Below are 26,359 nucleotides of genomic sequence, written 5' to 3' on the forward strand. Positions count from 1 at the left end.
TTTGGACTCTGTGGGAGAGGGAGAGGGTGGGATGATTTGGGAGAATGGCATTGAAATATGTATAATATCATATATGAAACGAGTCACCAGTCCAGGTTTGATGCACGATACTGGATGCTTGGGGCTGGTGCACTGGGATGACCCAGAGGGATGGTATGGGGAGGGAGGAGGGAGGAGGGTTCAGGATGGGGAACACATGTATACCTGTGGCAGATTCATTTTGATATATGGCAAAACCAATACAATATTGTAAAGTTAAATAAAATTAAAAAAAAATAAAAGATAGCCTTCAAAGGATTTTAGGCAGAATTATGATGTGATCAGATTTTTATTATTTATAATCAGTATTTTCATTGCTATGGAGGAAATAGGATAGAAGAGGACAGACTTTAGAGAGACTACAAGATTGTTTCAGTAATTTTGGGCCCAAGGTATTATGCTGACAGTGGCAGTTTGAGTAGAATATATGGATTGAATGTTGGGATAAGGCATTACGGATGATGCCAAAGTGTGGAAATTGGTCACTAGATCTCTCCGTTGGATATAGCTCAATTCATAACCCGAGGACCTTAAGGTATTAACTCTGTTTCCACTTTCATTTTTCTTTCATTTTATCATCCCTTCATGCATTCAGGAAGCCTAAATAATTAAAAAAAAACAAAACAGAATTTCATAGAATATGAATTTCTAAGGAAGAATATGATTTCAAAGGCAAAACCCACATTTTAGCAACTTGTGAGGTAATTCATTTCACAAATCTGCCTGATAATTTACTCAAAAAACAAGAAGATTTTTCCCCCCTCCACACCAATTCTCACAGTTTATAACAGTCTGTTGTTGAAGAACACTAAAAAAAAAAAAAAAAGAATTGCATCATCAGAGAGATGCTCACACTTCAGTAAAAAGCCAAACCAAAGTTGGTCAGATATTGGATTCAGGGAAAATAACCTTTTGTTTCATAGTATTAGCATTTGAAATTGTGTCAGTGCTTTTCTTGGTACTTTCAGCATATATTTTTTCTAGAACAAAAGTGCTTATAAAAGCATTTCTCCTTTATCTGGGGCACCAAGTCCCTGCCAGTGGCTGCAGTCTGATTTCTAGCAATGCTGAGCCCAAAGAACAGCAAGCCAGTGCAGAGTGACTCCATAAACTCATACTAACAGAGCGTCTATGATTGGAGGTTGCCAGCGACTGAGTTCTGGTCTGGTTTCTGGTAGGGCCAAGTTCTAGTCCTCCCTTCTCTAGAGGCCCAGGGTAAAGTCCCATAATGCCTGGGTATCTGCAGGTGGCAGGAGATGTCTGTAAGGCCACCCCTTTTGCCCCCCTCTCACCCCTCCTCCTCCTCCTCCTTTCAGGCTGGCTTCCTTTCCTCTCTTTGAAATGTTTGAAGACCTGAGATATTTTCATTTACTCTGTTAGTACTTGAATCTGAAGTTCTGTCTCTATAGGAGATTTTCTGAAAGACTGTATTCTTATATTTAAGAGAGTGTCTGATGAAGACTGCCAAGTCTGTATGTGTGTTTCATCTCTGTGTTCTGTGTTGTGATTTTTGATGGCCATTTTGCTTTGTCTGGCCACCATTTGGTTTAAACCTGCTGCCATTTTGTTAGAACTTGGTTTTCTTTCCCTGTGCCTTGAGACCAGGGCTCTCAGGAGCACTTATCTAGACCATCTCTAACTCCTGAGATTGAGGAAAAATGGGGAAAAGTGAGTTTAAAATTTTTATTTATTCCAACTGTTTTTTATAAACCAGTAAATACCTGATATTAATGTTTGTTTGTTGACCTATCTAATATAGACATAGCTTAGTGTAACTGACTTTCCTGGTGGCTCATACGGTAAAGCATCTGCCTACAATGTGGGAGACCTGGGTTCAATCCCTGGGTTGGGAAGATCTCCTGGAGAAGGGAATGGCAACCCACTCCAGTATTCCTGCCTGGAAAATCCCATAGATGGAGAAGCCTGGTAGGCTATGGTCCATGGGGTGGTAAAAAGTCAGACATGACTGAGCGACTTCACTCAGGGGCTGAGTCTGTTATTGGTGGTTGCCAGGGGCTGAGTCTATGATGGGTGGTTGCCAGGGGCTGAGTCTGTGATTGGTGGTTGCCAGGGGCATTGTACAGGAGACAGGGATCAAGACCATCCCCATGGAAAAGAAATGCAAAAAAGCAAAATGGCTGTCTGGGGAGGGCTTACAAATATCTGTGAAAAGAAGAGAAGCAAAAAGCAAAGGAGAAAAGGAAAGATATAAGCATCTGAATGCAGAGTTCCAAAGAATAGCAAGAAGAGATAAGAAAGCCTTCCTTAGCAATCAATGCAAAGAAATAGAGGAAAACAACAGAACGGGAAAGACTAGAGATCTCTTCAAGAAAATTAGAGATAGCAAGGGAACATTTCATGCAAAGGTGGGCTCGATAAAGGACAGAAATGGTATGGACCTAACAGAAGAAGAAGATATTAAGAAGAGGTGGCAGGAATACACAGAAGAACTGTACAAAAAAGATCTTCAAGACCAAGATAATCACAATGGTGTGATCACTCACCTAGAGCCAGACATCCTGGAATGTGAAGTCAAGTGGGCCTTAGGAAGCATCACTACGAACAAAGCTAGTGGAGGTGATGGCATTCCAGTTGAGCTATTTCAAATCCTGAAAGATGATGCTGTGAACGTGCTGCACTCAATATGCCAGCAAGTTTGGAAAACTCAACAGTGGCCACAGGACTGGAAAAGGTCAGTTTTCATTCCAATCCCAAAGAAAGGCAATGCCAAAGAATGCTCAATCTACTGCACAATTGCACTCATCTCACACGCTAGTAAAGTAATGCTCAAAATTCTCCAAGCCAGGCTTCAGCAATACATGAACCGTGAACTTCCAGATGTTCAAGCTGGTTTTAGAAAAGGCAGAGGAACCAAAAATCAAATTGCCAACATCTGCTGGATCATCAAAAAAGCCAGAGAGTTCCAGAAAGACATCTATTTCTGCTTTATTGACTATGTCAAAGCGTTTGACTGTGTGGATCACAATAAATTGGAAAATTCTGAAAGAGATGGGGACTACCAGACCACCTGACCTGCCTCTTGAGAAACCTATATGCAGGTCAGGAAGCAACTGTTAGAACTGGACATGGAACAACAGACTGGTTCCAAAGAGGAAAAGGAGTACGTCAAGGCTGTATATTGTCACCCTGCTTATTTAACTTATATGCAGAGTACATCATGAGAAACGCTAGGCTGGAAGAAGCACAAGCTGGAATCAAGATTGCTGGGAGAAATATCAATAACCTCAGATACGCAGATGATACCACCCTTATGGCAGAAAGTGAAGAGGAACTAAAAAGCCTCTTGATGAAAGTGAAAGTGGAGACTGAAAAAGTTGGCCTAAAGCTCAACATTCAGAAAACGAAAATCATGGCATCTGGTCCCATCACTTCATGGCAAATAGATGGGGAAACAGTGGAAACAGTGCCAGACTTTATTTTTCTGGGCTCCAAAATCACTGCAGATGGTGACTGCAGCCATGAAATTAAAAGACGCTTACTCCTTGGAAGAAAAGTTATGACCAACCTAGATAGCATATTCAAAAGCAGAGACATTACTGTGCCAACAAAGGTCCGTCTAGTCAAGGGTATGGTTTTTCCTGTGGTCATGTATGGATGTGAGAGTTGAACTGTGAAGAAAGCTGAGCGCCGAAGAATTGATGCTTTTGAACTGTGGTGTTGGAGAAGACTCTTGAGAGTCCCTTGGACTGCAAGGAGATCCAACCAGTCCATTCTGCAGGAGATCAGTCCTGGGATTTCTTTGGAAGGAATGATGCTAAAGCTGAAACTCCAGTACTTTGGCCACCTCATGCGAAGAGTTGACTCATTGGAAAAGACCCTGATGCTGGGAGGGATTGGGGGCAGGAGGAGAAGGGGACAACAGAGGATGAGATGGCTGGATGGCATCACCAACTCGATGGACATGAGTGTGAGTGAGCTCCGGGAGTTGGGATGGACAGGGAGGCCTGGCGTGCTGCAATTCATGGGGTCGCAGAGTTGGACACGACTGAGCAACTGAACTGAACTGAAGTCTGTGATTGGTGGTTGCCAATGGCTGAGTCTATGATTGGTGGTTGCCAGGAACTGTGTCTATGATTGGTGGTTGCCAGGGGCTGAGTCTGTGATTGGTGGCTGCCAGGGGCTGAGAAGTGGAGGAAATGGGGGAGATGTTAGTCCGAAGATACAAACTTCCAGTTAGGAGATGAGTAAGTTCAGAGAATTTAACGGACAGCCTAGTGGCTGAAAAGTTAACAGTACTATATTGTATACTTCAAGGTTGCTGAGAGAGTAGATCTTTAAATGTTTATGTGTGTATGCTCAGTTCCTCAGTTGTGTCCAACTTTTTGCTACCCCATGGACTGTAGCCCACCAGGCTCCTCTGTCCATATGATTTTCCAGACAAGAATACTGGAGTGGGTTGCCATTCCCTACTCCAGGGTATCTTCCTGACCTACATACAGATGGAACCCATGTCTCCTGTACTAGCAGATGAATTTTTTTACCACTGAGCCACCTGGAAAGCCCATAAATGTTATTAACCACCTTCCAAAAAGTTGTTAACTATATGAGGTGATGTGATAACAAACTTTTCTTGAGTAATAATTTTGCTATATATATATATGCACACACATACATATATGTATATCACATCATCACATCATATAGCTTAAATTTATACAATGTTATACTTAGGTTTATATCTCTATAAAGTTGGGGGGAAGTTTCTTTAAAAAATATTCTTTTAAAAAGAAAAGTTATTTCTAGAACAAATATTGTTTTCTTTTCTTTCAGGAGGAACAGAAGCTACGGGAAAGTTTAAGGCAAGGCACCACCATTATTTCTGCCTTAATCAAAGAAAGAAATTCTGGACTCATTGGTCAACTACTGGTAGCATAAAGAACATGGAGGAAATTACCTGCTGTGTTCTTAGAAACATTCCCCCAAGTATTTCTTTTGTGCTTCCCTGCAAATTGTATATGGTAGAATGTTGAAGTTGTCTTTTATAATTCATAGGATATGATGCTTAGGTGAACTTAAAAACATTTTTATGCGTGCCAAATATAAATTCCCTAAATTGGAAAAGAACAGACAAGTGGAAAATAATGGCCTTCACATAAAGAATCTTTTCACAAAGGCATGAAAGGGTAAAATAGAAATAATGAGTAGTCAGCTAATTGTCCAAGGAATGAAAGTTTAGAAAATGTCAACTATTATCTCTATGTTAATTAGCAAATCACTGTATAATGAGACTAAAATTAAGATTAATGATTATTGTTAATTCTAACAGTATCCTTTCTCTGTGGGTTATTTGAATTGCATTCTGATTTTTCATACCTTGACAAAAAAGAGATAGCAGGGAACTATGATCTGAGTATCTTCACCAATAGCCTCACATTACCTTAGATTCCTAAAGGAGATAGACTCTCCTGCTTTTCTAATGTTTTAAAATTGTATGTTTTCCTCGGTTTATGAAATATAGTTTTGACTTACATTAATTGAAAAGGGTTCTGATTTTTGTGAATAACTTTAAAGGAAGACTGGAAAGTGTCATGAAATTAACACTGGTCAATCTCAAGTTAGTCTTCTGAAAGTATATAAACTACTGGTAGTTGTTCAGTTCAGTTCAGTCGCTCAGTCGTGTCTGACTCTTTGTGACCACATGAACTGCAGCACGCAAGGCCTCCCTGTCCATCACCAACTTCCGGAGTCCACCCAAACCCATGTCCACTGTGTCGGTGATGCCATCCAACCATCCACTGTCGTCCCCTTCTCCTCCTGCCCTCAATCTTTCCCAGCATCAGGGTCTTTTCAAATGAGTCAGCTCTCTGCATCAGGTGGCCAAAGTATTGGAGTTTCAGCTTCAACATCAGGCCTTCCAATGAACACCCAGGACTGATCTCCTTTAGGATGGACTGGTTGGATCTCCTTGCAGTTCAAGGGACTCTCAAGAGTCTTCTCCAACACCACAGTTCAAAAGCATCAATTCTTCGGTGCTCAGCTTTCTTCACAGTCTAACTCTCACATGCATACATGACCACTGGAAAAACCATAGCCTTGACTAGATGGACCTTTGTTGCCAAAGTAGTATCTCTGCTTTTCAATATACTATCTAGGTTGGTCATAACTTTCCTTCCAAGGAGTAAGCGTCTTTGAATTTCATGGCTGCAATCACCATCTGCAGTGATTTTGGAGTCCCCAAAAATAAAGTCTGACACTGTTTACACTGTTTCCCCATCTATTTGCCATGAAGTGATGGGACCGGATGCAATGGCACCCCACTCCAGTACTCTTGCCTGGAAAATCCCATGGACAGAGGAGCTTGGTAGGCTGCAGACCATGGAGTCGTGAAGAGTCGGGCACAACTGAGTGACTTCACTTTCACTTTTCCCTTTCATGCATTGGAGAAGGAAATGGCAACCCACTCCAGTGTTCTTGCCTGGAGAATCCCAGGGATGGGGGAGCCTGGTGGGCCACCGTCTATGGGGTCGCACAGAGTCGGACACGACTGAAGCGACTTAGCAGCAGCAGCAGCAGCCATGATCTTCGTTTTCTGAATGTTGGGCTTTAAGCCAACTTTTTCACTCTCCACTTTCACTTTCATCAAGAGGCTCTTTAGTTCTTCTTTACTTTCTGCCATAAGGTTGGTGTCATCTGCATATCTGAGGTTATTGATATTTCTCCCGGCAATCTTGATTCCAGCTTGTGCTTCTTCCAGCCCAGCGTTTCTCATGGTGTACTCTGCAGAGAAGTTAAATAAGCAGGGTGACAATATACAGCCCTGATGTACTCCTTTTCCTCTTTGGAATCAGTCTGTTGTTCCATGTCCAGTTCTAACTGTTGCTTCCTGACCTTTATGTAGGTTTCTCAAGAGGCAGATCAGATGGTTTGGTATTCCCATTTCTTTCAGAATTTTTCACAGTTTATTGTGATCCACTCAAAGGCTAGTTGATTGTACATCAAATAATTTTAATAACTGCTACCTTTTTAAGTTCTTACTCCTTCAAATTCCCGCTGGTATATACATCTTAGATGCTGATGATTTTCCCTTTGCCTTATATTTTATAATTGTGTGAATTCAGTCATTAGAGATGCTTTTTGTTCTATATATATACTTTATAGAAACATACTAGGGTTATGCCAGAGCTTAACCTGCCATGTGGGAACTGTGAAAGTTGCATAAAATTTTTTCAGTTACAGATAGTCTGTGAATTATCTGCCTTGTGCAGTCTCTTCTTAACATGTTGAGTAATTTTCCCTTTATTTCCCAAGTATCCTTAGTAGTTGTAGAGTTTATATTTTATATTTAAATAATAGTAGAATATAAAAGACATGAAATAATTGTTGCAATGCATTCTCCTAGGTGAACTGTGTTGGTTTGAATGAATGTAGGCTTGAATCTAAATTCCTGGGCTCACCATTTTCTCTCTCTCCGTCTCTTGGGATGTTAAGAAATATAAATAAATCATTTAATTAAAAATCTTGAGGATAAAAATATATGGGCATTGTGTGGATATTGGTTAGAACTCTCTTTGTTAGGGTGGGTTGGCTGCATTGTAAAAGGTCATAGATATTCCTGTTGATGTCTTCAAGTGAGTGTTTTAAGAATTTGAAAGTGCTCATAAAGGCAAAAGGGGAAAAATTATCAAGATTTTTAAAGAAAAGATTCATGTCTTTAGGTACATGGTGGGAAACTGGGCATTTCTCTGGCACAAACAATATCAGTGTATCTATTGAGTGCTGGCTGTGTTACCTTAGATTTCAATGGAACGATGGACTGTTCAGTTGAAAGACGTACTGTTTGTTCCAAGGTGAATTCTTCTCTGGTATAACGTTATACCAGACGACCATTTGTTTACCTGGGAACCGTATGCCGTTACCCTAGGCAGTTGTAAACATTTAGTGGTGTGAGATTTAGATAAAATATTAAGTTGGGTCTGAAATCCCCATCATCATTATGGCATTTACTTTTTTTCTTTATAATTTGAAAACTGATTCACAGCATTGAAAATAATTTAAAGAAATCTCCTCACATCCTTTACTGAAAACTGAGGCTCAGAGATCTTCACTGACTTCTCCAAAGACATGTGTCTGCTTAGTAGCAAAAAACAGGGCTTAAACTTGGGTACTAAGAATGAGTTTTAAGCTTATTTCCTATATAGCAATGATTGCAGGCAACGGACATCCAGCAGCGAGGCTGTGGGACATGAACCAGAGGCTCTGGGTGAGTATTGGAGGAATGGATGCAAAGGGACTTGTCCATCCAGTGAGCACAGGAAAGTCCTGAGGCTTTTGGCTTTTCAACATACAGAAATCATAGCTAAGGATAAAGGGAACAAAGAGAAATATTCCCCAAGAGAGAAAGGTAAATCAGCTGTGTTTGTTAAGAGATCCAGAGGCAACTTTACAGGTTTATTTTCATCTTCATTTCTGGAAACATACATTCATGAAAACTGTCCATTTTCACATTATTTTCCAAAGTGCCTTTAAAAATAATGGTAAAGTATGCCTGAGGATTGCTGAAATTGCTTTCTACTTGCAAAAATTTGTGGAAAGATGGTTTTCTTTTTAAATGTATGCTACTTAATTACATGCCATTTAAAGTTAGCCTTTTTAGGAAGTTAACACAGTGTGATCAGTGGTTTGATTGACCTTCATTGTTAAGAGGTAGGTAGTTTGTTTTCAAGAAAGTGCTTAGTGTGAGAGATGACTTGTTGTAAATACTCATCTACAGATAAAAGTCAGATCCCTATTCTACCCAAAGCCATTCTTACTGTGGCCACTTTAAGCATTTTGCATTGGCTTGCCATGAAAAGGCTCTATATTGAACAGTTGACCCTTGCACAGCACAAGTTTGAATTGCATTGGACCACTTATATGTGAGTTTTTTCAGTAGTATCTACTGCAGTACTACACAGTGGTTGAATGTTCAGATTGGAAGGAACCATGGATGCAAAGGGCCGACTATAAATTATACACAGATTTTCAACTACTGGGGAGGTCAGTGCCCCTAACCCCTGCATCTTCAAGGGTCATCTGTAATTATAACTATCAAATTTTACTTTATATATGTGTGTGCAGTATTTCTTTTATAAAAGTCAATTTGCAATATTACATTTCTTAAATATGTAAATTTTACTTCTTTTTAATGTTGAAACTAATTATATCAAAGAAACATAAATTATAGTATTTTAGCAAAAGGTTAAGAAAGCCATTTAAGATAAAGATTTGAAATTATTTTAAAAGTTTAATTAAAAATAAGCAGAATAAATGATAAGTACATATTGTTTTAGTATTTATTAATATAGTTTCAAATAAGTGGGCTAGAAGTGGCTGTATAGGTGGTGTTTGGCACTGTAACATTTATATATATTCTCATGTATTTTTAGTTTCACAATTATGAAAGCGTATATATCTTTTAAAGTGAAAAGTAGGAAATTACTATTAAATATTTTAAATGTTCTCTTTACAAAACAAAATAGAGGTAATTGATAACTAAATTATTGCTATGTTTAAATCTAATGACAGTTTGATAATTAGCGTATATGTATTTGTTTTTCAAACTGACTCAGCCTCAACTGAATAAATACAGTATTCTCAAACTGTAACAGTATGATGTTTTACATTGCATACAAGTCGAATTTGAGATTCAGCTATATTCTGTAAAGTATATTAAAAATTTACAAAACCAGAAGTCTTAATTAGCTTTTTTTCTTCTTTCCCTTCTAATTAGCAGGTTTCCCAGCAATTACTTTGGCAGCTAAGGATATAAAAGCTGTAATTGGGCACAGTGGAAAAATATTGTGTCCTCTTAATGATGTCTGCATGGGTGTGGTGGGTTGAATTGCTGTTTAGAAATACTCTTTCCTTCCACTTAGCTTCCACAGGAGGAATTTATGTCTACTTCTTGACCTTGGAATTCATCACAAAACCTTCTTTGGCCAACAGAGCAACTCAGAAGTGGCAGGGCACTGCTGAGACAAGACCTTAGAGACCTTGCATATTGCTGCTTGCTTTTTCCCACTTCTGACCCCACCGTGAGATGCACATGCTCAGCCTGGCCTGCTGCCTCCAAAAGAAAACAGCCTGATCACCTGACCTCCAGCTAGTCATCAAATGGATGAAAAAGCCCGGCTGATTGGCAGGGCCTCCAGCAGACAGGTGAACTCAATAAACATCTATGGGCTTTTTTTCTTCTTGTTTTGCTACTACTGAGTTTTGAATCTTTTCATTGAGCACCAGTTGGTAAGCAAGGAAAGGGAATCTGTAGTAGTGTGTGGTACCTTTAATCTCAAAAGTCTAAAATCTATCTGGAGACACACATTTTGCTAAAGGAAATAGTTTATAAGGAGACCTGTTGGTTAGGGCGATGATCCCAAAGTCTTAGAAGTTTCTCTGGATGCCTCCTTCCATATTAGTTGTTACTGAAGGAGAAAAGTAGACCTGAATATTATAGAAAAGTTTTCCGAAGAAGTTAAACTTTCTTGGGTCTAAAATGATACTGATTATAGAAATAGCTAACATTTGTTGAGTGAATTACCGTGTTCCAGAAACTGTTTTTAGTACTTTTTCATGTGCATAACTTTTTCTTTATAATAACTTCACGTCCTCAGTAGCATACCAATCTCCATTTAAAAGATGAAGAAACCGAGGTATGCGTACGTTTTTAATAACTTTAAGTAACAGAGTCACTCAAGCACAGGTGCAAGAATTGAGATTCAGATTTGACTATCTAACTTTGGAGCTGTTATTCCTAAGCATGATTCTATATAGTATTATAAAACACACTATTTTTCCCATGGAAAGGCATATTTTAAAAACATTTTTATTGTAGTATAGTTGATTTACAATGTTGTGTTAGTTTCTACTGTTCGGCAAAGCGAATCAGTTTCACATATACAAATATCCACTCTCTTATTTTTTTGATTCTTTTCTCATATAGTTTATTACAGCATATTGAGTAGAGTTCCCTGTGCTACATGCTGCTGCTGCTGCTGCTAAGTCGCTTCAGTCGTGTCTGACTCTGTGCGACCCTATAGACAGCAGCCCACCATCCCTGGGATTCTCCAGGCAAGAATACTGGAGTGGGTTGCCATTTCCTTCTCCAATGCATGCAGATTCTTATTAAGTAAATTAGTGTTAGTCGCTCAGTCACTCATAAAAAGAACAAAATAACGTCCACAACAGTGTGTGTATGTCTGTGTGTGTATATATATGAGAAGGAAAACCTTTGAGTGTTGCTGTACTCTCTGTTTCCTTTGGCCATTGCCACTCCACACAGACAATATTTTAGAACATCCTTGGGTTTGTATGTGCCAGTAAACCTACAAAGAGTGATTTGTTGTCGTTGTTCAGTTGCTCAGTTGTGTCTGGCTCTTTGCGACCCCTTGAACTATAGTCCACTAAACTCCTCTGTCCATGGGATTTCCTAAGCAAGAATATGGGAGTGGGTTGCCATTTCCTTCTCCAGGAGATCTTCCTGACCTAGGGATCAAACCCACATCTCCTGCATTGGCAGGTGGATTCTTTATCACTGAGCCACCAGGGAAGCCAAAGACTGATACACACATAAAAATTTTATCAGTCACAGAGATGGCAGTCTTTGAGCTCTGAAGTTATGGGATTTCCTCAGGCATTGAATGATCAAACGTACCTGGATAACAAAAGTGTAACATAGAAAAGTAGAAGGAAATATTGCCTTGATGAACTAGAGTTGCATTGCAGATATTTGTGCCTCAACAAGACCTAAAAAGAGAAGTTGAAATCCATTCATCATCTTTGCAAGAGAAAGGAAGGTCTAGAGAACATCTAGGCAGAAGAAAGTAGGAAGTCTTCTCTTGTCATGAGACTGTCCCATGTCCCAAATATGTGTTTGACATTATTTGGTGAATGGATAAATAATCTGAACTTCTTTTTTTTAGCATGTGGAGTTAAAATCTGAATTTTGCAGTCGATGAAATACATTGATCAGTTTATCTTGCTCACTAAATACTGATTAGGTAAATGAAATGTTGTTGTTGTTCAGTCATTAAGTTATGTCCAACTCTTTGCAACCCCATGGACTGCAGCACAGCAGGTTTCCCTGTCTTTCATATCTCCTGGAGTTTGCTCAAACTCATGTCCATTGAGTCGATGATGCCATTCAACTATCTCACCCTCTGTCGTCTCCTTCTCCTCCTGCCGTTAATCTTTCCCAGCTTCAGGATCTTTTCCAATGAGTTGGCTCTTCACATCAGGTAGCCAAAGTATTGAGCTTCAGCTTCAGCATCAGTCCTTCCAATGAATATTCAGGGTTGATTTTCTTTATAATTGTCTGGTTTGATGTCTTTACTGCCCAAGGGACTCTCAAGAGTCCTCCAGCACTACAATTCGAAAGCATCAATTCTTTCACGCTCAGCTTTCTTTATGGTCCTACTCTCACATCTGTACATGAAATACTACAAACGGTACTTACTTTGAAGCTTGAGAAAGGATTCTGACAACTACTTGTGATGATACTGGATTGCCAGGATTTAAAAAGTAAATAATATTGTGCAGGATTTTATCATGAGTTCTTAAATAACTCTATTATATAAAGAGCTTATTTTCTTCACTCTTAAGCCTTTATTAAAACCTACATTATGTCCACCACATAAAAGATTCATATCTAAATTTGAACCACACAAAACACAAGATCTGACTTTAACACATTAGTGTGTATGAAGAAAAAAAAATAGGTTTTCTGTTGCTAATGAAAGTAATATAGAATTAAAAGTAGTTGGATATTTTTTTTTAAAGTCTTTACAGCTGAAATGCATTATGCAAGTTACTCTCTATTTAGCGAAGATGCTACCAAATAATCTGAATAGTTGTTATTAATAAAACATCTGGGTCTATTTAGAAGCATAGATGAAGGCTGAATTGTCTAATGCATTTTTTTCTTTGTTTAACCTTAATTAATCCTTGTAGGGTCTCTGTAAGGTGGTTTGTATCAACCTTGTGATATGACAATTCCAAAAATATAGATACAGAGATTAAGGGTTCCTGATCACCCAGCACACTAGAAGCCAAACACAGTTTGAAAATTCAGAATTTCTGATTCTGTTTTGGACACTTTTCAGGGAACTGGATTACAACTAGGAGGGACTGTTCCATACTTGAGGTTTTAAAAGAATCCAGTGGAAATCTACATCCAGAATTCTACCTGGATGCATTCCCTCATTTTCCATTTTGCACAATTGCAGTTAAGCCAGAGGCCAAAGCTACCACAAGACAATCCTAGTGATCTTTTTGACCTGAGTGGAAACATGATTTGAGATTCCACATGGAGGCCAATTTTGTAAGAATTTCCACCAGCCTTTGGACTGTAATAATTGGGTTATTTGGATAAGGTTTGGCAAAGCATATAGTGGATTAACTGAATGAGGTTTCTGGAGCTTAGCCATTTTGGCACCATCCATTTTGCTCTTTGTTCTACCTCATTATAAAATGGGCTATGGAAATTGCTTGGTTTGTTGGTATGTCAGCTTTTTCTTTCCTTTTCTTTTTTTATTCCTTTTCTATTCTTTACATCTGAGCCCTTAATTTAATTGAGAGCAAGCTCTTCAGTCTAAGAGGATAACAAAACATCCCTTTGAGAAGGAGGAAGTAGATGATAAAATCTGTGTGTTACTAATTTTTTCTGGTTTGGAGGACTTCTTTTTCCATCCTGTGTGTGTGTTTTTAAGACCCTGTTAAGTTCATAGTTCCTTTTGCTTTTCTTGTTTGAATAGAAAATCATTCTCTTTAATCCCACCTGAGTTTTAAAAAATGTATTATTGAACTGCCCAGTTCAGGAATTCAGTGGCCTGTTTTACTGAATGGAGGTATGTATGACCTGATAGTAAAAGAATGCTATTCAAAGACATTTCCTTTTCTTTGTTTCTTGGATCTGTTACTGTTCACATAAATCTGGAAAAATGCCAAAATATGTAAACAAATTAAGAGCTTTAGGATCCCAGTGGGAATATCCGTAAATTCTACCATAAATCAGGAATTTAAGATTAAGTGCACTATACTATAATAAGATTGCAGAAAGAAGCAACTCTAGACCAAATATGCTTGGCTCTGGTTTAGGAATCTTAAAGGATATTAAAAGATTTGGATAAATTATGGCATTATTTGTAGTAAAACTTCTTCCCAAACCTATTTGTGTTGCCTCAATGGAACTTTATTTTTATTTTACTATTTATTTACTATTTTGCTTCATATCAAACAAACCTTCAGTTCTGAAGCCAGTTTTTTATACTCTTTTAGCATACATAATATATGTAGCATTAATTATTTATCTTTATAATTAATACACTTAATGACTCTTCACACATCCATGAATAAAATAGAGTTAGATTGGGGATTTTTCCACTGGAGTGCTTTTGATACACACTCTTCTCTTCTCTCAATTCTTTATCTTAGTGTATGAATTGCAAATTGTGGTCTTTTCAATTTTTTTGACCCAGAGTTAAAACTTAAGCGTAAACTTTTCTCTTAATTCCACCATATGATAGCTTTATTAATTCTTCTTGTGTGCATGTATGTAAAGAATGAGAATGCAGTAAAAGAGAAGATATATATAAATATATATATATATATATAGAGAGAGAGAGAGTCTTATGTCAACACTATCTTAAAACAGTTCTGAACAATTGCATTGTGAGCTTACTTTTTATATACACATAAAAGGAGAAGTTGTAGAGATTAGGTATTACAGATTTAGCAAAGTTTATCTTAAACTGGGAGAATAGAGAATATGTTGTACATATTTATACATAATAAAAAAGTATTTATTTGTAATTATACACATTTAACAATACTCCTTGGCAATGCAGATTCAACACAATCTTCAAGTGACTGCATAACTTTAACATGGGTGACTTCACTAGCCAGTGATGTGAAAATGATTTTACATGCTTTGTTTTTTCCTAAACCCAGATTATTAATACATGAACCCACATGGTTTCTGTAAGAAACTAACCTGATTCACAGTATCCTCCCCAGCAATTTTGTGCATGCTCTAGACTAAGTATCTTAGTTTCTTTTACCCTTTATTTTTCATCTTGTCACCATGCTGCTGTTATTACCTTCATGAGAAAACCACTCTCCTGGGCACAGCTGTTTGTAGTCTGAACAATCCCTGTTGAGGGACTGTCCTTGAGTACAGGATATCAGTCTTAAATGCTCATCCAGCTCACTCAGAGAGCCTGAGCCACTACTGGAAGCAGTGTAGATTATTGGATGTTTCGGTCCAGTTACTCCTGGACCAAAGGGCAAGAAGTGTCTACTGCATCCCCACCCAAAGGACTTGAAAGTGAAAGTGTTAGTCACTCAGTTGTGTCCGAATCTTTGTGACCCCATGGACTGTAGCCCGCAGGCTCCTCTGTCCATGGAAATCTTCAGGCAAGAGTACTGGAGTTAATAGACATTCCCTTCTCCAGCAGATTTTCCTGACCCAGGGATTGAACCTAGGTCTCCTGCATTGCAGGCAGGTTCTTTACCATCTGAGTCTCCAGGGAAGCCCATCCAAAGGACTTAGCTTATTTCTTATTCTACAGTTAGACGTTCCCCAGAATGGGCGATAGTACCGTCATCCATTCTCTTCAAGAGAAATGCTCGTGTCTAAGTTGCTGTTAAACACAAAACAGTGTGAGTACTGATAACATTTCCCAAGGTCTGGATTTTGCAGTCTTAGACATGATCAACTTACAACACTCTAAGGTAACATAAGTATGGGCAAAGTATGTAAAAGAAAGACTGCTTTTTTTCCTTTGTGATCTTTATTATCATAAAAGAGTATCTCGGAGACCAACTAGTTATTCCATAATAATTACCATTGAATGTGTTTAATCTTTGCCAGATAAAATTTGCATACCTGATGTAACTTTCTTGAGAACTTTTCCTTATTTCTCAGAAGAGCCTGAGGCCCCTAAGATCCTAAGATCACACAGCTTGTAAGTGGTACAGGCAGTGCTGCCATCCTGTATTTGTTACTTCCCCACTACATAGCTGCTCATCAATAGGATCTAAACATTATCCTAAATAACAATAAAAAATGACCAGTAATAGACATGGTGATAAAAATATTTAGAATCTACTTATGCAATTGTGTATTTTTGTTTTAATTCTCATTCTACTGTGGGCTTTCTGCCATCTGGCAGAGTTAGTCATTAGCAGCAGATGTGGGTCTCCTAGTATTAAGACGAGAACTTTAACATAGCAGACCATATCCTGCTCCCTAGTTATCGGGCATCTCTTAATGCTCAGGGCCTCTAGGTTGTCTGGAAATTCTACAAGGAGATAGGCAGGCTCTAGAAAGAGAAACCTGGAGAAGGAAATGGCAACCCACTCCAGTACACTTGCCTGTAAAATCCCATGGACATAGGAGCCTGGTAGGCTACAGTCCCTGGGGTCGCAAAGAGTCGAACGCAACTAAGTGACTTCACTTTCACTGTCAGAAAGAGAAAAGGCAGGATAACCATTCTCTGTGGCACTTTTGCTGGAAAGATGAGAAACAGATGAAAATTGTGACAAAATGGAAAGTGACATGATGAAAGTGAACTTAGTGGTGTCATTAGGTAATGATGGGGACTTAAAGGAGAGCACCTCTGGGAATTTGAGTCAGAGGATCCTGTCTCATTATGGCTTCAAGATTTCACGTTAGCCCCTAACAAATCCTTTCCCTAAAGTTTCTTACAGAGCAGCAAAATCTTCTGCTTGGGTATGCACATGTCAAGTTCACTTACTGGTTACATTTTATATTGAAATATTTTCTTTATATACCTCTGTTCACTGTTAAGATGTAATCTCCTTGTCTATGTTGGGTAGACTCTAGATTCATCCACATTACAATGAATGACCCAATTTTCTTCCTTTTTATGGCTAAGTAATACTCCACTGTATATATGTTCCATGTATGCTTTCTCTGTTCATCTTTTGATGAACATTTAGGTTGCTTCCATGTCCTGGCTGTTGTAAATAGTACTGCAGTGAACATTGGGGTGCATGTGTCTTTTGGAATTATGGTTTTTTCTCAGGTATTATGCCCAATAATGGGATTACTGGGTCATATGGTCATACAGAGTGAAATAAGTCAGAAAGAGAAAAAACAAATACCATGTAATAACACATACATATGGAATCTATGAAACTGATACTGGTGAATCTATTTGCAGGGCAGGAATAGAGACTCAGACCTCAAAATGGACCTCAGGACAGTTACTGAGAGAGTCACATTGACATATTTGCACACTACCATGTGTAAAATTATAGCCAGTGAGAAGATGCTGTATAGCACAGGGAGCTCAACTTGGTGCTCAGTGATGACCTAGAGCGTGAGATGGGAATCAGGGGGAATAGGGAGGCTCAAGAGGGAGGGGATGTGTGTATACATATAGCTGACCCATGTTGCACAGTTGAAACTACAGCACTGTAAAGCAATTATACAGCAATTAAAAATTTTAAAAAAGATGTACTCTCCTTGGGGTTAAGCATTAAATTTTAGCTGTCTGATTAACTCTAGCTTATATTAAATGTGATGATAATCTGCCAAGGTCCCTTTCAGGTACAGAATTTAACTTCTGTCTAGTAGCAGTATCAACAATCCTTTAGTTGAGCCTTTATTTCTTGGGATATAAATTGTTGAGAAATTTCCAGCCTGGTTTATCAAGAGAGAATATATAAATCAAACAGCCAAGAATCCATTGAGCCATCTGTAATGTGATGGAATCTCAATTTACAAATACACATGTCCAGAAATATCTTAAAAAAAAAAAAACAACCTCACCCCTGATTTCAATCCCCAGTCCTTTGGGGTTAGAATAAAAGTCAATCTCTGGCATTGTTCAGGCTCCTTTTTCATCAGGGATGTACAAAGAACCTGGTGGGTCTCAAGAAGCATCAGAGCATCAGAACTGCTCATCTAGTCCTCAGCCATCTGTCCCCACTGTCCTTCAAGGGCCAGCAATCAGGAGTAGAAATAAGACCAGGACTCTGCACCTTTTATTTTAAATGTTGATTTGATTTCAGGATATAGTAGTCCATGGGCTTCCCCGGTGGCTCAGTCGGTAAAGAATCCACCTGCAATGCGAGAGACCTAGGTTTGATCCCTGGGTCAGGAAGATCCCCTGGAGGAGGGCATGGCAACCCACTCTAGTATTCTTGCCTGGAGAATCCCCATGGACAGAGGAGCCTGGTGGGCTACAGTCCATGGGGTCGCAAAGAGTCGGACACGACTGAATGAGCACACACAGTAGTCCTTGCCTATTTCACATGTGTGTGTGTGTGGCCTCAGTATATACATGGTAATGTATATATGTCATTGTTACTCTCCATATATATTATTGCTTTCCAGGTGGTGCTAGTGGTAAAGAACCTGCCTGACAATGCAGGAGACAAAAGAGAGGCAGGTTTGACCCCTGGGTTGAGAAAATCCCCTGGAGAAGGAAATGGCAACCCACTCCAGTTTTCTTGCCTGGAGAATCCCATGGACAGAGGAGCCTGGTGGGCTACTGTCCCTTGGGTTGCAAAGAGTCAGACTTGACTGAAGTAACTCAGCACAGTACAGTATACATACATACATTCTTTTTAAAATATTGTTTTCCATCATGGTTTATCACAACATATTGAATATAGTTCCTTGTGCTCTACAGTAGTACTTTGTTGTTTATCCACTCTACAGACACTACATCTGCTAACCTCAGCCTCCCACACCATCCCTCCACTAATCCCCAGTTCCTAAGAAATCACCATTCTGCTCTCTATGTCCCCGAGTCTGTTCTGTGTTCATTTGTGTCATATTTTAGATTCTGCATAAAAGTGATGTCATATGGTATTTGTCTTGCTCTTTCTGACTTAATTCACTTGGTGTGATCATTTCTGTTTGCATTCATGTTGCTGCAAATGGTATTATTTCATTTCATTCTTTTTATGGCTGACTGGAGAAGGAAATGGCAACCCACTCCAGTGTTCTTGCCTGGAGAATCCCAGGGACGGGGAAGCCTGGTGGGCTGCCGTCTATGGGGTCGCACAGAGTCGGACACGACTGAAGCGACTTAGCAGCAGCTCCTGCATTGCATTGTATTGCAGGCAGATTCTTTACCACTGAGCCACCAGGGAACGCTACTTAGAGGACATTATTGTGGTGTTAAACCAAATTTTAAATGCACGAAGTGTAGATAACTGTTCAGTTCAGTTCAGTCGCTCAGTCATGTCCGACTCTTTGCAACCCCATGAATCGCAGCATGCCAGGCCTCCCTGTCCATCACCAACTCCCGGAGTTCACTCAAACTCACATCCATTGAGTCGGTGATGCCATCCAGCTATCTCATCCTCTGTCGTCCCCTTTTCCTCCTGCCCCTAATCCCTCCCAGCATCAGAGTCTTTTCCAATGAGTCAACTCTTCGCATGAGGTGGCCAAGGTACTGGAGTTTCAGCTTTAGCATCATTCCTTCCAAAGAAATCCCAGGGCTCATCTCCTTCAGAATGGACTGGTTGGATCTCCTTGCAGTCCAAGGGACTCTCAAGGGTCTTCTCCAACACCACAGTTCAAAAGCATCAATTCTTCGGCGCTCAGCCTTCTTCACAGTCCAACTCTCACATCCATACATGACTACTGGAAAAAGCATAGCCTTGACTAGACAGACCTTTGTTGGCAAAGTAATGTCTCTGCTTTTGAATATGCTATCTAGGTTGGTCATAACTTTCCTTCCAAGGAGTAAGCGTCTTTTAATTTCATGGCTGCAGTCACCATCTGCAGTGATTTTGGAGCCCAAAACAATAAAGTCTGACACTGTTTCCACTGTTTCCCTGTCTATTTCCCATGAAGTGAAGGGACCAGATGTCATGATCTTCGTTTTCTGAATGTTGAGCTTTAAGCCAACTTTTTCACTCTCCACTTTCACTTTCATCAAGAGGCTTCTTAGTTCCTCTTCACTTTCTGCCATAAGGGTGGTGTCATCTGCATATCGGAGGTTATTGATATTTCTGTTACTGCTACTTAAAGGAGACTACTCCCACACCCAGCTCGCTTGCTCCCCTGCCCCACCCTGACCCCAATCCAGGACAGACAATTTTGCTGTATAGTCGGACACGACTGAAGCGGCAGCAGCAGCAGCAGCAGCAGCAGTAATGCATTGTATATATGTACCACGTCTTCTTTGTCCATTCGTCTGTTGATAGACATTTAGTTGTTTCTTTTCCTTGGCTAGTGTGAATAGTGCTATATGAACTTTGGGTGGATGTAGCTTTACAAATTCTTGTTTTTTCTGGGTATATGCCCAGGGATGGACTTGCTATATCCTATAGTAATGCTGTTTTCAGTTTTCTGCATCACCCCAAACTGTCTTCCATAGTGGCTGCACCCAACTTATATTTCCACCAACAGCATAGGAGGATTCTCTCTTCTCCACACCCTCTCCAACATTTGTTATTTGTAGGTCTTTAATGATGGCCATTCTGACCGGTGTTAGGTGATACCACATTGTCATTTTGATTTTCACTTCTCTAATAATTATTGATGTTGAGAATCTTTTCATATGCCAATTGGCCCTTTGTTTGTCTTTGGAGTAATGTCTATTTAGATCTTCTGCCAATTTTTTGATAGGGTGGTTTGTTTTTTTGTCATTGTTGAGTTGTATGAGCTGTTTGTATATTTTGGAAGTTAAGCCCTTGTCTGTCACTTCATTTGCAAATATTTTCTGCCATTCTGTAGGTTGTCTTTTCGTTTTGTTTATGGTTTCCTCTGCTGTGCAATAGCTTGTAAGTATGATTAAGTCCCATTTGTTTCTTTATGTTTGTATTTCTATTGCCTTGGGACTGTAGGTCCCTAGATCCTCGAGTCCCATCATCCTCTTTCTTGACCTTCAGGTCGCTCTCTTATTCTCTTTTTGCCTCAAAGGCCCTTCCTCTTTTCCCTTACCCAGGGATCATTGGTAAATCTAGTGGAGTTTGGCTTTTACACCAGAACAAGCAGCACTTGTAATTTTAGGCTCTTCCAAATTTTCTCCCTTCTATAATCCCTGTGGCAACAAACTGTAGATCCAGGCTACTGGCTCTGAATATAGGGGTGAGGCAAAAGCACAAAGAGCACAACAAAAATTAATTACACGAGTAATCTAGGCTTCTACACATTATTAAATGAGGATGCTGGTGAAGGCTGTGCATTTCAGTGCGGTTTTCTGGTCTGTTCCAAATGCCTCCCCCAACCAGTGAACATCACATGGGCTTCTGTCCTATCTTTAATTGCCTTCTGAGCAACATTTTTATACTTGGATATCTTACTATTTATATTTAGTTACATTAAACTTAATCAAAACCTGAGGTTATACTTTCTCCCCAAATTTGACGTGTTGCCCAAGTTCATGTCTTGTCAGTGTTCCCAGAACTTGCTGCTCTTTACCTTTTGAAGTTGTGCCCCCTTTTATTTAAACTTGTTCCCTGTGTCACTGCCTGCCTCGTAACTGTCCATCAGATTGAGCCTTTCTTCTTCTTTTCTCCTGCCTCACTTTAGTTTATGCCCTCATCACTGTGTGGCACTCACACCTTGTATGCCACCCACGCCAGCCAACCACTTACCATTTCCTGATCACACTCTGCTTTTATGTCTTATGCTTTTGAACATGCTGTTGCTGCCTGATGGGCTCTATTACTACATGTTTTACACATGTTTATTTCTTCTACATCTATGCTTATGTCATATATAAGCTATTATATATCTGCTATTATAGAACTTATAGTATCTTACCACCTTAAGAATAGGAGCATCCTATACATATCTCTGTTTTCTTTGAATTTTGGCTATTAAATGTGGGTAACAGGTATAAAATAATTTTATTTTTAAAAAATGTCAGTTTCTCAGTTGTGTCCAACGTTTTGCAACCCCATGGACAGTAACCCACCAGGTACCTCTGCCCATGGGATTCTCCAGGCAAGAGTACAGGAGTGGGTTGCCATACCCTTCTCCAGGGGATCTTCCTGACTCAGGGATCGAACGCATGTCTCTTAATTCTCCTGCATTGGCAGGCAGGTTCTTTACTGCTAGTGCCACATAAAGAATTTAGGCAAGCTTAATACTGAATGGGCCTCCCAAATTTTCTTTCCTTTCATCAGCCATTAATATAAGGCCTTCTCATCTGCCTTCCTGACCCACACTCTACAGTAGCTCTCTCCCTGCTTCTCCAGCAAGTGTATCCACCATTTGTTGCTCCGGCCTGGCGTCTTAGTACACCTTACTATTTGCAGTTAGGTTCTACTCTAGTTTACCTTTTACTTCAGTCTTTTCCTCAGGGTTGTGAAGAATTCAAAAAAGCTCCTGCGATCTTTTTTACTCATCTGCTGCTTTAATGGAAGCTAAGCTCCACCTGGTGGTAGAATTTGATTCCTTGTTTGGACTGTGGTGCGTGCGATGAGATCAATTCAGTGGGGGAAATAATTTGTACACATTTTTATGAATGCAGATATACATTATTACATATGTTTGTGAGTGTGTGTTTTGCAGGGTTTCCTCTGTCACGGAAATTCTGAAATATGCTTGTTCTTTATTTTACTGACATTGACAGTTTGAACATGGCATTCAGCATTTGGGAGCTTCCCAGGTGGCTCAGTAATAAAGAATCTGCCTGCTAACACAGGAGTTGAAAGAGATGCGGGTTCAGTCCCTGAGTTGGGAAGGTCCCCTGGAAGAGGAAATGGCAAACTGCTCCAGAATTCTTGCTTGGGAAATACTGTGGACAGAGGAGTCTCGCAGGCTATAGTCCATATGATTGTAAAGAGTTGGACATGCCTGAGCCACTGAGCACACTTTCAGCATTTGATTATTATAAATATTTCGTGATATTCAGACTCTTAGCAATGACCAGAATGATCCTATTGTGCTCATCACAAACCAAATATTTTCCCCCACCGCTGTCTGATACCAAAATTGTTTCTTGAAAGGACTTGCTTTATATTTTAGTAGTAAACAAAGCATATTTAAAGGCCTTTATGATTCATAGAAAATTATAAAAATAAAATGGAGAGGTGTTTGAAAGTATGAACTCAAGTGATATTTTAAAGCAGGATAGTCTAGCCCTCTACTCAGTACAGAAGTATGTTCTTCTCTCTCGCAAGCAGGAGCAGTATCAAGTTTACCCTTTATGTTGAGTGGTGTTTTGTAGCATTTAACTTTAGAAAGACCAGAAAATGAGCCAGAATTTATACATTGGAAGCTCTGTAGCTGCATTACTCACAGATGTGTTTTCTCATGCTTCTCCTACAATATGAAATAGTTGCCCCTGTTTGAAAATTGGAAAATTTTATTATAAAAATGCAGCTGTCTAAAGATGAGGGGTCTTTTTATCACAAATCTAGTGATCTCAGTCCAAGCAGTAAGCACCCTTTTTAGATGGAGTGCACACTCTAATTTTCCATAAGCTTCAGTTCAGTTCTGTCCCTCAGTTGGGTCCGACTCTGCAACCCCATGAATCGCAGCACGCCAGGCCTCCCTGTCCATCACCATCTCCCAGAGTTCACTCAAACTCATGTCCATCGAGTCAGTGATGCCATCTGATCCTCTGTCGTCCCCTTCTCCTCCTGCCCCCAATCCGTCCCAGCATCAGGGTCTTTTCCAATGAGTCAACTCTTTGCATCAGGTAGCCAAAGTATTGGAGTTTCAGCGGCAGCATCAGTCCTTCCAATGAACGCGCAGGGCTGATCTCCTTTAGAATGGACTGGTTGGATCTCCTTGCAGTCCAAGGGACTCTCAAGAGTCTTCTCCAACACCACAGTTCAAAAGCATCAATTCTTCAGCGCTCAGCTTCTTCACAGTCCAACTCTCACATCCATACATGATCACTGGAAAAACCATAGCCTCGACTAGATAGACCTTTGTTGGCAAAGTAATGTCTCTGCTTTTTAATATGCTATCTAGGTTGGTCATAACTTTCCTTCCAAGGAGTAAGTGTCTTTTAATTTAATGGCTGCAGTCACCATCTGCAGTGATTTTGGAGCCCAAAAAAATAAAGTCTGACACTGTTTCCACTGTTTCCCCATCTATTTCCCATGAAGTGATGGGACTGGATGCCATGATTTTCGTTTTCTGAATGTTGAGCTTTAAGCCAACTTTTTCACTCTCCTCTTTCACTTTCATCAAGAGGCTTTTTAGTTCCTCTTCACTTTCTGCCATAAGGGTAGTGTCATCTGCATATATGAGGTTATTGATATTTCCCCCAGCAGTCTTGATTCCAGCTTGTGCTTCTTCCAGCCCAGCGTTTCTCATGATGTACTCTGCATATAAGTAAATAAGCAGGGTGACAATATACAGCCTTGACGAACTCCTTTTCCTATTTGGAACCAGTCTGTTGTTCCATGTCCAGTTCTCACTGTTGCTTCCTGACCTGCATGCAGGTTTCTCAAGAGGCAGGTCAGGTGCTTCACTTCTTCTTGATGTATCACATTCTGCCTCCTTTTTTTTTTTATTGCCTGGCTTCTGTAGGCATGGGCATTTATGACTACTGGCATTCCTTCATCTGTGATGCCTATCTGAGAAATTCATATTCTAGTTGAATTCACCTTCATTTTTGAGTTCACCTTCATTTTTGAATTCACCTTCATTTTGAATTCATTCTTCATTTTGAAAATGAAGAAAGATCAATAATCATCAAAAAAGTGAAAGAAACAGCACAAATGAAAGATGTAAATTGCTTTCTCTGGAATTTTGCAGAGCACCCCACTGGTGGCATCAGTGTACTCCCAACAGCATCATATTTAAGGAAAAGGTCCCTGGTGGCTCAGTGGTAAAGAACCCAACTGCCAGTGCAGGAGACTTGGGTTGGATCCCTGGATTGGGAGGATCCCCTGGAGAAGAAAATGGCAACCTACTCCTGTATTCTTACCTGGGAAATCCCATGGACAGAGAAACCTGGAAGGCTACAGTCCATGGTGTTGCAAAGAGTTGGACACTACTTAAACAACAACAGCACTTTTCCTAACTACAGGCTGAGAAATTTCAAAGGTTTCATTTTCCTTCAACTATAAACCCCTGGAATGAAAAATATCTGAAGTTATACCTATTTAATTTTTGCTTTGAGAGTATTTTAGTTGTTAGGCTAAAATCTAGGCACCTACATCAATATATTTGCCTTCTCCACCCAATCAACCACTTCCTGAACAGTGAGTATTACACTAAGCTGGTGTTGCCCAGCCTTCCTAACTGGTCCCCGTCTAATGAACCGCTTTCATCCTCCTACACTTTTGTGATTTGCATTTTGCATCTCCCTTTAAAAGGATGCCTCTTCTTATGGTTAGTAGTGACCATGTTTTGACTTTCCTCACCAGTTGTGGTTGGTTGGCAGAATAACAGCCCCCTGCAAAGATAGCTCTATCCTAACGCCATAACCTATGAACACATTACATTACATCGTAGAGGACGATTAGGATTGAAGATGAAATTAAGACTGCTTGTCAGCTGATCTTAAATAGATCACCCTGGGTGAATTTGGTCGGCTCTTATATAATAAGGACTACCGTCGTTATTATGATGGTAGTCTTTACAAGTGGAAATAGCTGCCAGGAGGAGAGTCATAGATGTGTGACTACGAAAGAGTAATCAGGATGACACAACACTGCTGGCTTTGAAAAGAAGGGGCCACAGATCGAGGCATGCTGATGTCCTTTAGAAGCTGGAAAAGGTAAGGAAACAGATTTGCCTCTAGAAATGCAGCCTGGCTACACTGTAATTATAGACCCTCACGTCTATCCTATAAAATTGTTAAGATGATATGTTTGTGCTGCCTTTAGCCACCCCGTTTATGGTAATTTCTTATAACAAGAATGAAAAACTAGCAAGCCAGCAAAGATGTTTTATTTGAAGTTTGCTCTCTGAAGCTTTTGTTATTAAAAAAATTTTTTTAAGAGAGAAATTATACCAAAGCATAACTTTTGGATCAATGCACAATTCTTCCTGCTTTCTTCTTCTCCTCTCCCTTGTCTTGAGAATCACAGTTTTAACCCTTCCTTCCCCCATAGCAGAGAGAGAAGGTCATGGGGACATGGTTAAGGAACTGTGCTTCTGCAGTGTGTCACGGAGGCAGGGGGTGGCGGATAGGAGACCTGTAGTTGAAAGAGCTAACACAAAGTAGAAGGCAGCAAAAAACAAAACAAAAAAGCTCAGCCTTTCTTTTATTTTTTCCCCAAGATTCCCTTAGTCTCTGCACCATAGAATATATAGTTTCTAAGATGACACTTGGACAGATTCTTAAAATAATAAAAGTGATTTTTGCCATGGTTTATCTAAGATGCAGGAAGGCTACACTTTAGAGGATGTCTTGGATTATGATCA

General features: G+C 39.7%; 1 protein-coding gene across 3 annotated transcripts in view; it reads left to right on the forward strand.

Annotated features, from left to right (window-relative positions):
• Positions 1 to 26,359, forward strand: part of CRPPA (CDP-L-ribitol pyrophosphorylase A) — a 468,932-nt gene that overhangs the window by 372,275 nt on the left and 70,298 nt on the right. For all 3 annotated transcript variants that reach the window (XM_070369767.1, XM_070369766.1, XM_070369769.1), the window contains one exon: positions 4,831 to 10,197. In XM_070369767.1, the coding sequence (XP_070225868.1) occupies positions 4,831 to 4,935 (105 nt within the window). In that variant the 3' untranslated portion in view covers positions 4,936 to 10,197. The remainder of the gene's footprint in view (positions 1 to 4,830; positions 10,198 to 26,359) is intronic.

The sequence above is a fragment of the Bos mutus genome, chromosome 4 (assembly GCF_027580195.1).
Source record: "Bos mutus isolate GX-2022 chromosome 4, NWIPB_WYAK_1.1, whole genome shotgun sequence".
NCBI lineage: Eukaryota > Metazoa > Chordata > Mammalia > Artiodactyla > Bovidae > Bos > Bos mutus.